Genomic DNA, 12,032 nt, shown 5'->3' on the forward strand with positions numbered 1-12,032 from the left:
TTTTATCTGTTGAATTTATATTAGAATATAGGTTACAACATTTTCATCATAGATTAAACACGCACTTAATAGATTTTTAGTCCCATGTTATAACCTAACCTACTACTAGTGACCACCTAGCCAAAATAGTTATCTAACTGGAATTAGAAGTCTGTAGATTACACCCATAAATATGTGGACTCTTCTCAAAATTAAGTATTTTTTTTCTCCTCCATAACTTATATTACTACTATGTGAGGTGATTATTTACTTTAATATTGTAATGAGATCATCTCTTTTCCTGTGTTTGATTTTATGTTAAAAGCAATGAAAGTGTATCAAACTAAAGTAACTCTGCATTATTTTTGTGTTATTCAGATGCGAATTTGCTAGTAACTCCTTGAAACCTACCTACTAATTAAACGATAAAATGTCTGCTAAGCACTCTTACAGCACCAAAAGTGGACTCTAATGCAACTTAGCAACCAAACAAATATTTCTGCAACAGAAAACATATACAAATATTGACTCATGTAGAAGGAAAAAATACATGAAAAACATGGTGGGAAATGATGCACGTTGCACGAGGGCGTTGGCGTAAGCGGGTGAAAGCAAGAAGAAGAAAAGACAAGATCGGACCACGAGTCTCCGCAGTGGGTCCCTATTCTCTTACGCAACAGAAACTGACACTTTATTTAAAGACACCATCATGAACACGTGTCCTCATCGTAGCCCCTACACGGAATCAGGTTCGTTCCACCGTTCATTCCCTTCTCCCACTCCCTCATTGTGTTGAATATTTATTTATTTTACTGATAATTAATTTGTGTTGGAGAATTTCACCGATTAATTTTAGTAAAAAAAATTCTGCGGATCATTTTTTCCATCCATAGTGCCATTGGACCAATTACTTTGTAAATTCTCTCTAATCTGATTTTCAACAACTAATTAATTAATTTTAGTTATTTATTAGCAGTACTGTTTCTTCAGCCAGTGCCGTTTCTGGGTCGCGTTCCTTTCTTCCTTCCTTCTTTTTCCCCCCTACAAACAAAAACAAAGCAACATTCCCTTTTCTATCTGTTTCCTTCGCGAACCAGCAACAACCCCCGGCGCACGATAGCGCCATCGCTTTCGTTACGCGGTTGGTAACCGTCTCTCTTTCATCACCGTTTTTATTTCCATTCACAAAACCAACAACCTCTCTGTGATTTTTCTTCACTTTTCTCTCTCGGAACAAAACGGAGGATCCGTCATAGTATTGGTGCGTAATTGCGTATTCACTTCAGCCATCACTTTTTCAGCTCAGATTTCTTTTTTATCTCTCTATTTGTTTTTTTGCTTGATCTCGATTCAGTTTTTGTTTTCTACTTCGTTTTACATTTTTTTCTCCATAATAACTTATCGTAAACTCTGTTCTGTTGCCTCGCTTTTCGTTTCTGAGAAAAAACAAACAGAGGAACTCGTTTGCTGCTTAGGATCATCAAAATTTCTCCAGTATTCTCTGCCAAGTACATATCTCAACTATTGATTGAGTATATAAGGTTAATGATAAGGATAATGATGGAAACAAAGTGTGTGTTATTGGCTTTTGTTTTTTTTGTTCGTGATGCTTCGACCGATTGATTGACAGAGCAATCGTATTTCTAGAGTTAATTAATATAGTTTGTTTTCGGTGTTTTTTGTGTGAAACGTTAGGATAAGCTGATGGTACTGTGGTTTGTAAGTTCTGTAGTTTGTAATGCATTACTGAGTGATGTTTGAATCTATATGATGAAGTTAAAATTGCAAACTAGTGTTGATAAATTGGGTTGTGACTTGTGAGTGTTTGAATGCAGCATCATGTCTTTTTATTTATGCAGCACGTGCCTGAGTTTCAGTTTAAGCTTGGCTAGAATGGAACTATTAAGATTTAAGTTTACTTCGAAGAGTTTTCATGTGATATATTAGTTGAAGACTTTTTTATATATTAATAAAAAAAAACAGGTCAAATATTGGCTAATGTGGGTGGGACATTCATCTATGTACAAGCGCACTCCTTCGAGAGATAATTCAAACATGGAGGACATGGAAGAAAACTCAGGTATGCACCCTTTATTGAACCTTTACTGATGTACTTCAGGTTGTTTATATGATATCTGTTAATTCCATTTTTTTTTTTTTGTGAAACATAGCATCTATGGTCTTCAATCATGGTGATTTATTAACCATGCTGTTTTAAATGCCTGATAGATCTTTTAGACATCGGCCTGGACAAGGGAACATCAAATCCTTCATTGATGCTTTCTTTACCGCATGTACTTGTGGCGACCATTTCTTCATTCCTTTTTGGATACCATCTGGGGTTTGTGCTTTCCTAATTTCTTCTTCTTGGTGCACTCTCTTGGATTCCTTGCTTTAGTCTAGAATCCATTGAAGACTTAAATTTTGATATTTGATCTTTTGCGTTCTATTCAGGGTTGTTAATGAACCACTTGAGAGCATTTCTGTGGATCTTGGCTTCCGTGGAAATACATTGGCAGAAGGTGACAAAGAAGATTCCGAAACCTGTGCTTAATTTCATTTTCTATCGTAAATGAATAAATAGAATTGATTTTTCCCCCTTTCAAATGAAGGTCTGGTGGTGAGCATATGCCTTGGTGGTGCCTTGATTGGATGTCTACTAAGTGGTTGGATTGCTGATGGGGTGGGGCGTCGTAGGGCTTTCCAGTTGTGTGCTCTGCCAATGATAATTGGTGCTTCTATGAGGTTAGACTTCCAGTACCGATATAATATTGTTTGATTCATTTTGTTTTTCTCATGGAATAGATGGAAACTCTCCTTGCACTTTATTCAACCACTTTGTAGGTTTCAATTGTTTTTCTCAAGGTTTATCTCTGTTGGCTATGATGGAAACATAGAATAGTTTATTATTTCATTTTCGTGTCCTCTAATGTGATAGCATATTAACATCTTTTTTACTTCTTTCTTCCCAATCCCAAATGTACCTGATTGCCATCTTATGGTTTCAATATGGCCTCTTCATCCATTATTATATTTTCATGTTTCTTTGTTGGTTCTAGAAAAGAACATAAGCCTTTCTTCTTTCATATATTTCATGCATATCATGTCTATAACAATAGAATGACATAGCAGAGCATTTCACCATTTTTATGAATTTCTAGATTACAGGTGGGCAGTAAGTGGACCTTTAGTTTTGATTTAAAGGCCCCCTAGGTTTAGATTTCTTAACTGTTATGCATATTTCACCACAAGTCAGTATGTGTATTTCACTTTGGTCAAATGACAGTTTTTTACTTTTATGCTTTCCAATATAAATTCTTGTGACTAATTTCTCATTGTAAAATTGTGCATTTTCAGTGCAGCAACAAACAACTTGTTTGGCATGCTTGTAGGAAGGTTGTTTGTTGGGACTGGCTTGGGCCTGGGCCCTCCTGTTGCCTCTCTGTATGTGACAGAGGTATGTAAATCACTAAATTGTTGCATCTGTGTCATTGACTTGATTGAAAATTTACTTGATTATTCTCTTTAATGGCAGGTTTCTCCTGCTTTTGTGCGGGGCACCTTTGGAGCTTTCATCCAGATTGCAACATGCCTTGGTCTAATGGGAGCTTTATTTATTGGAATCCCTGTCAAAGAAATTTCTGGATGGTATCATACGAATCTTGCTTCATGTCATGATGTTATATATTATTTATTCATGATGTTTTAAAAATTCACCCTGAATTTTTTCACATAGGTGGCGGGTTTGTTTTTGGGTATCTACCATTCCAGCTGCTATACTTGCCGCAGCTATGGTCTTCTGCGCAGAGAGTCCGCATTGGTTATACAAGGTTGACACCTAGTCTAATATTATTTCATCTTAGATATTATCTCTTTATTATCTTTTCACTTGTAACTTACTGTTTCTATATTAGTGTGAAGTTTGAACCCCTTGACATCTCAATGTTAAATGATGCTAATTAATAGTCTGTTGAAGATTTCCTCGTCTGCTGCATCCATCTCTTGTTATGCCAACAATTAAATGCAAGTATCAAGTATAACAGTAGAATACTCTGGAAATACAATTCCTAGAGGATTGCTTGCATATTTTTTTGGTGTTGCATGTTAAAGTCCTGTCTACGCTGATTGGCTTTTTAGCTTCTTCTCCCCCCCCCCTAGTGATTGCATTTAGAATTCAAACTGAAGTAAAATCAAGATGGAAATAATTGCTCTTTACTTGATGGTCTGTCTATTTTTTATATTTATTCTCTCCCCAATCCGTCATCTGTCCCTGTTGTTTTTTATTCTTACCAGATTTAGTCTGGTTCCTATTTCTTTTCTATTTCACTTAAAACCAAATGCATGCAAATCTACACTTCTCTTTTCTATTTCCATCCACTTTAATTTTCACCTATTTCTTTTCTCCCTACCAAGCACACCGTTGGTGTTTATATCTCTTGAAAACATTGTCACTTCTTTGCATGTTCTTGCTGTCCCATTTAATAGAAGACTTTAGGAGTGTCATAGCTGTTAACATTGCCATGTCTCTTTTTATCCTTGTCAGGCACGGTTTGCAATAACTTTTGGTTCTTATTACTCGACAAGACAATGAGGATCTTTAATATTTCACATTGTAGTGTTTGTAGTTCTTCAAAGTTTTTTCTCACTTGTAGTCTTGAGCGAGTCCCTACATCCATTTTACTTCTGATCTTTTACTTAATCCTTGATTATTCCTCTTTTTTGTGATGTAGCAAGGAAGAACTGCTGAAGCAGAAGCTGAGTTTGAGAGACTTCTGGGTGTATCAGAAGCAAAATTTGCAATGTCGGAGTTATCCAAGGTAGATAGAGGTGATGATACTGATACTGTAAAGCTGTCGGAATTGCTTCATGGTCGTCATTCTAAAGGTATACATTTTTCCTGGTTTGTCTCTAGGATAGTTGAGTGTATTTGCTGTTGTTGTTATCTCTTGTCACTGATTTCCTTAGGTTTCCAAAAGTTATTTTTTATTCACGAGTTCGTTTTGCAGTTGTTTTTATTGGATCAACCCTATTTGCTTTACAACAGCTATCTGGTATAAATGCTGTGTTTTATTTCTCTTCAACTGTTTTTAAAAGTGCTGGAGTCCCATCAGACATTGCAAATGTCTGCATAGGAATCGCTAATTTGGCAGGTACTGCTATCTTCTGGTTGCCAGGTTTTAAATCTAAATTAGTTCTGTTATTCTAATTCTCTAAAGCTAATCCCCCTTTCGCCCACTTTTCTCAGGATCTATCGTTTCAATGGGTTTGATGGATAAGCTTGGAAGGAAGGTTCTACTTTTCTGGAGTTTCTTTGGCATGGTAAATTATGTATAGATGTTCTATGATTCTATTGTTTTTTTATTAAATAAATGTTCTATTATGTAGCATATTATTATAGGGTGATAATCATGCACATGAATATATGGGACTCAAGTGGTAGTTGTACTATTTTTCCTGACTTGATGTGTGGTGATGAAGAGACGGATGTTGTTTGGAATATGAACTTGTGCAAGTGCACAACAATACAAAATTGAGGGAAATTCCTTTTGTTATGGTGTTTGAATTGTTTTTGATTAAAGGACAAACTTTGGTCTTAATAAGGAAGTTGTTTGTTTTATTTTTTAATGTATAGGCAATAGCAATGATCCTTCAAGCCACAGGAGCAACTTCACTTGTATCAAACGTGGGAGCTCAGTACTTTTCTGTTGGTGGCATGTTACTGTGAGTATGCAACTATGATTCTACGAATATAGTCACTCTAGACTATGGGTGCATGCAGTGCCTTCTAGGAAGACACTGCTGGCATATGAACACTTAATTTATACTTATTTCATGCAGGTTTGTCTTAACATTTGCTCTGGGGGCTGGTCCAGTTCCAGGTCTCCTTCTACCAGAAATCTTTCCTAGTCGAATAAGAGCCAAAGCCATGGCAGTCTGTATGTCAGTGCATTGGGTAATTTTCTTCTGCTGTTTCCTATTATAAATTTTCTTCGGCAGTTTATGTTCAAGGGTTTTGTTTGATTCTATAATGTTCCTGGATGGTTGAATCAAGAAAATGTAGCCTGCTGAATTCCCTTCTTTGCAAACTACTGAAACTATTATCACTTATCAGTATCTGTTCTCATAATGACTTAGAAGGATCGGAAAGCTCATAATTTATTGAATCCTGCTCTCAATAGATAAATGGTCTTGTACAGGTGATAAATTTCTTTGTTGGACTACTGTTCTTGCGTTTGCTGGAGAAACTTGGTCCACAGCTGCTTTACTCCATGTTTGCTATCTTTTGCATCATGGCAGTAACTTTTGTAAAAAGAAATGTGGTGGAAACCAAAGGGAAGTCACTTCATGAAATTGAGATCGCACTTCTTCCTCAAGACTAGATCTCTATTCATTTGATTGCTCTAATTTTGCATAGTTTTTCGGCTGAGCAGATTGTGTTTCGTCTATTTTGGTTGACCTTAACATTACAAGGGGAAGCTCAGGAACTATGCATTGTTTTGCTGCAACATTAGTACGAAGAGGCTTAGGTATTATGGCTAGCTGTGATGTAGTAGGTGGTACTATTAGCGGCTTACAACACGAGACCCTTCTGTTGTTACTCGCGGCTTGTGATTCTATGATTTGGCATCCACGTAAAGGGAGACATAATTCATCAGGGGGGATCTATGCATCCCATAATATTCCATAAATGTACTACTTTATGTAATATTATATATGTTTCTGTACGTGACATTATTTTTAATCGCTTCAATTTTGTCCCATTTTGGATACGAAGTAGTCTAGCATGTAAATTCTGTTGCAGAGTATATCGAGGAAAATGGGAAGAAGCTTTGTGTGATTAAGAAATAATTATGATTCGTAATTCGCCTCATGAGATTGATTAATGTAAATGGAAAGTTGCCTCCAAGCGTAATTGGCAATTTCACGAAACTAATCCTACTTAATAATAAGGTAGTTCTCGAAAAATAATAGAGCTCATTCGCTAGAATAATAAGGTAACGGATCAATGGGAAAACTAAACCAAATATTTTTGGAGGTTATTTCTTGCATAGTCGCAATAAGTTTATTTTATTTTAGGTGAAATTAGTTTTTTTTTTTAATTTATTATTTAAATTTAATTTGATCGGGTCTAATTTAATAAGGTAACGGATCAATGGGAAAAATAAACCTAAATCAAATATGTTTGGAGGTTACTTCTCGCATAGTCGCAATAAGTTTATTTTATTTTAGGTGAAATTAGTTTTTTTTTTAAATTTATTATTTAAGTTTAATTTGATCGAATCTAATTTAATAAGGTAACGGATCAATGGGAAAACTAAACCTAACTTTGGAGGTTACTTCTCGCATAGTCACAATAAGTTTATTTTATTTTAGGTGAAATTAGTTTTTTTTTTAATTTATTATTTAAGTTTAATTTGATCGGGTCTAATTTGTTTTTTTAATTTTTAAAATCAATTTATTTTTTTGGAAAATATATATTTTGTAACAATTTAAACTTATTTAGTGACAGTTTTAAATTGATATTAAGTGTGATTTTTTATAATTTAGATGGAAGGATCACGTTGAATTAGTTTTATAAATTAGATGATAAAATTAAACCTAAATAATAAATTAGATGACAAAAGAACTAATTTAGCCTTTATTTTACTTTTTTTGTCCAACTCGCACGATAGCCTTGAACCTGATTTTGAGCCTTGTTGTGCTTTCCCTTGTGAATAGATTATTAACAACAAAAAATAAAGAACGTAAAACTCTCATTATAGCCTTGAATTACAAATACCGATATATTTTAGGTAAAAATAAGTTTTATTTTTACTTTTTAAAAAAATTAATGTGTCCATCACTAATTTTTGAACTGACTAGTTTTTTGGTAAAATAATTGCAGCATTGGATTAGAACAAGTAGAGTTCGAACATGTCATCTTCATTTCATCATTCGACTTAAATTCAAGGTAGCTTTAACACTACAGACTTGAAAAAAATATCAACCATTTGGAATAGATTCATTCAGTCATTTATACTTGATGCTATTGCTTGGTCCAAAACCTAGCCTTCTTTTTCTGTTTCAATTTTGAATGGAATCGTAAACATGAAAGAAAACCAAAAAAAACTTGTGTTTCCAGAAAGAAAAACAAAAGACACAGGCACGTTGGTGGACATGAGGTTGTAAGGATCTCTTGTCCCTGTCACCGGGTTGCAGAATATTGGCACCTATCAACAGTTTTACATCAAGGATAACATCACATGGTAACACGACATATATATATATATATATATATATATATATATATATATATATATATCAATTATTTATCATTTGTTCACAATTCTTGCAAAAGAAATAAATTCTTATAAAAAAAATCCAACCGTGGATTTCATTCAGCAAATATACTACCAATCGAACAGCACAAAGGGAAAATTCTGTCCCAAGAATATGATGCACCTTGAATTCATTTTTTTATATACAAATAATAAAACAAAATTCAAGGTGCATCATATCCTTCGTGTTCAAGGGATCTGTATAGATAAATCAGAACCAGTTGTGGTGATATTCAAGGTGCCAAACTCCTCCAAAGCAGAATCAGAATCCACTTCATTGTATTCAGAAATTGGAACAGGAAGAGGTTCTTCACTAAAGTACTTGTCCTGAAGTAACTCCATTGCTGTGGCCCTCTTAGCAGGATCATAAAAAATCAGTCTTTTGACTAGGGAAACTTCATCAGGGGTGCAATTTGGCATGCATGCTTCAAGACCACTAGGATTTTCCACCTCACCAAATGAGATTGATCCATAATCAGGAAGTTTGTGACAACCAGGCCAAGTTTCCTCATCAATGTTCCCCAAAACACTTACAATTCTGCTGAGCTGATCTACATCACTTGTCCCAGGAAACAATGGCTTCAATGTTAAGAGCTCGGCAAAGACACACCCCAATGACCAAAGATCAACCTCTAAACCATAGTCTGTGGATCCATAGAGTAGTTCAGGAGCTTGGAACCACCGAGTTCCAACACATGATGTGAGACAACCAAGTTCATTCCCTCCTACCTCCTCAGCTTCATATGTAAAAGAACCCTTACAAAGATCATCATCTATGTCGCTGGTTGTGCATGTTGCAAGACATGAGGTGTTTCCATCATAGATGTTTGTGTCCTTATCAGTGTCATACGAGTAGCTCTTGGTTTTCATCTCATCCAAGACTCTGAAATATTCTTCATGACTCAAGGTTCCCAGATTTGGATTTTCATATGCAGTTTGGTTTAAGTTAACTAATTGAGAAATAGATTCAGAATGTTGGGTTGAGCTTTCAGCATTAGAAGTATCATCTTCATATGGTGGCGGGTTCTCCTGGGGAGCATTAAATCCAGACTCCACTAGTATCCTTGCCTGAAAAAGTAGTCAAGTTTAACATTCATATATCAGGAAACAAAGAAAAAAAAAATACAAAAAAGTAAAATGTGTTATAAGTCTCCTAAAATTTGGTCAAAATTGATTGAAAGAAATTAATCATTAACAAAATACTTAACATCAATGTAAAGATGAGAAGAAAAAATAAATAAATAAAACCAACCCAAAGTATAAAAAGTAAAAAACACCCCGAAAATTGGATTAAAAGAAAGCTGAAAACTTGATCCCTTAAACTAAACCTGTCCAAAATCCCCTAACTTGAGGACCCCATCATCAGAAACCAAGAAATTCGACGGCTTCAAATCCCTATGCACGATCATGTTCCTATGACACTCATCCACTGCACTCAGAGCCTGCACCATCCACCCCTTAATTTCTCCAACACCGACACCATCACCTTCTCCGATCACCGCCGCAAGGTCGGTTCCGAGAAACTCGAGCACAAGAACCGCGTCCTCGTCCTCGCGCCAGAAGAACTCGTGCAGCACGACCACGTTTCGGGACCCTTTCAGAAGCCTCAGGGCCTCGATTTCGCGCGATGCGGATTGGGAATCGTGGACCTCCTTCAGCGCCACCGAGGCGCCGTCGGAGAGGCGGATGGCGCGGTAGACGTCGGCATAGGCGCCCGACCCGACCCGGTTGAGAACCTCGTACTTGGCGGTTATCTCGGAGCGCATGTGGATGCTCCAAGTCTTGGGTGGAGGATCCATTAGAGATAATTTGAAATGAATGAAACGCCAAATTTGAGTTTGTGTTGACGACAACCACACCCGAATGTTTGCTTCCTAGACCATATATCATATATGCTCTTTCTTTCGGTTTTAGCTTTAGCTTTTGAAAAGAAAAAAAAACATAATTATTAATTTATTTTTCAAATTATTTTAAATTTTTTTAATTGTTTTTTAAATTTTTAAAAGATTTATTTTAATACTCAAATTCTTAAAAATGAATCCATTTAATTTTCAAAATTTTAAAATGTTTTATTTTGATCATAATTACGTATAAAAGATTTTATACGGTTATTCATTCACAAATTTATAATTCAAATGATAAATTTATTAATTTTTTAAAATAATTATCTTAAATTAATTTAAAATAATAATTTGTAATTGAATGAATTAGTGGGAAAGACTGTTTTATAAAGGAAGTTTATAGGCATTAAAAAAAATTACGCTTTCTTCTTTTTTATTGATAATATTGTAAATTGTTGAATTTAGGAAAATGTTTCAATTACGTTTGGAAATCGGAATTGTTTCCTACTTTGATTTGATGTACGTTTATCAGAAAGAAAAAAATCGTTAATTACACTTTTTCAGTTTTTCTAACCCACATTATAAGTTAAGGATATTCATGTAACTTAGAAATGAACTTTTTTTTTTCTTGAATGAACTTTTCAGATAATTGATTTTTTTTACACTCAATGAATAATTTTTTTATGAATTTCTTAAAAATAAGAGATTATTTAGGTTATCAATCAATTAAAAATTATTTAAATTTAATTTTCAAAGCATCTATGATTAAATAATAGTAAATTTATTTATATTATTAAAAATATTACTCCTCAATAAGTAAGTGAAGAATGAGACTTATATTATTTTATGTGTGCCAATAAACTTTGATAAAAAGGGACAAAATTATTTACCTTAGATGCTTTTAATTTTTTTTATTTTCAATTAAATTAGAGTTTTACCTTGATAGTGAGTTATTGAAATAAATCTTTAAATTTGATTGAAAAATAGTATAAGATATTTAAACTATTGTACCCAAATTTTGTGTATGGATTTTTCTAGCAAAAGTGTGATATATATATATATATATATATATATATATATATATATATATATATATATATATATATATATATATATATATATATTATAATGAGTGTCTTTAAAATAATGGTTAAGGAATAAAAATGAAAAGTTTTTATTAAAAGTGTTAATTATTAATACACCTTTATTATGGTTTTCAATATATTATCAATATAAATTTTAATTGAAAATTTTTGTTTGTTGAAACAATGTACTTAGAACACTAATTAATAAAATCTAAAAATATATTACAAATATTTCTGATTTAAAAGTGATTGTTCTTGGTTTTTAAAAAGTAGCGTTGAAACATGTTATTCTATTTTTGAGAAGACACGTGTTATTCTATTAAATAATTGATGCAAGTTATTGGTTAATAGTTTATTTATGATTGATAGGTATATGTCAAAGGTATGGTATTTCAAGTTTAGAAGCAATATAACTGAGTAAACAAAATGGATGGTGTTATAAACTAATTAATCTTTTCCGTACCAAAATATAACTGATTAAATTAATGTTCAAATGGATAAGCAAAATTTGATGGCTTTTTTTTTTATTCAGTAAAAAATTGATGGCTTTGTCAATTTTGCATGCACATGACAGTTTATTTATTTAAAAAAAAATATCGGGGGCTAATTTATTCTGCGTTTAATTATTTTTTATGGTGTTGAATATTTGTGGTGGTGGTCGTCTTAGATTATTTCAATATGTTTTGCCTAATAGTTATCCTTTTTGCAAAAGAAGCTGGGTTGATTGTTAGTTATCCTCTAACATCAATTTACTCCTAAAAAAGTTTTTCACACTTTTTGAATTGAGCCATTCAATCACACTCCGCCAA

General features: G+C 33.6%; 2 protein-coding genes across 3 annotated transcripts; one reads left to right on the plus strand and one right to left on the minus strand.

The window, feature by feature from the left end:
* Positions 1–911: 911 nt before the first annotated feature.
* LOC100801804 (probable plastidic glucose transporter 2) lies at positions 912–6,740 on the plus strand. Of its 2 annotated transcripts, none has more exons than XM_003534160.5 (14): positions 912–1,240; positions 1,963–2,059; positions 2,209–2,320; positions 2,434–2,501; positions 2,592–2,724; positions 3,337–3,436; positions 3,515–3,627; positions 3,716–3,809; positions 4,710–4,863; positions 4,986–5,129; positions 5,225–5,298; positions 5,612–5,700; positions 5,818–5,932; positions 6,177–6,740. In XM_003534160.5, the coding sequence occupies exons 2-14, from the start codon at positions 1,978–1,980 to the stop codon at positions 6,357–6,359; spliced, it is 1,461 nt and encodes a 486-aa protein (XP_003534208.1). In that variant the 5' UTR covers positions 912–1,240; positions 1,963–1,977; the 3' UTR covers positions 6,360–6,740. The 2 variants fall into 2 exon arrangements, with proteins under 2 accessions (XP_003534208.1, XP_040860960.1); XM_041005026.1 differs by having other exon boundaries at positions 958–1,487.
* Positions 6,741–8,308: 1,568 nt separating this feature from the next.
* LOC100802698 (cyclin-dependent kinase F-1) lies at positions 8,309–10,196 on the minus strand. The gene is made up of 2 exons (XM_003534162.4): positions 9,626–10,196; positions 8,309–9,365 (listed from the first exon to the last, which is right to left on the minus strand). Exons 1-2 carry the CDS (start codon positions 10,094–10,096, stop codon positions 8,487–8,489), a joined length of 1,350 nt encoding a protein of 449 aa, XP_003534210.1. The 5' UTR covers positions 10,097–10,196; the 3' UTR covers positions 8,309–8,486.
* Between the last annotated feature and the right edge of the window lie 1,836 nt (positions 10,197–12,032).

The sequence above is a fragment of the Glycine max genome, chromosome 9 (assembly GCF_000004515.6).
Source record: "Glycine max cultivar Williams 82 chromosome 9, Glycine_max_v4.0, whole genome shotgun sequence".
Taxonomy (NCBI): Eukaryota; Viridiplantae; Streptophyta; class Magnoliopsida; order Fabales; family Fabaceae; genus Glycine; species Glycine max.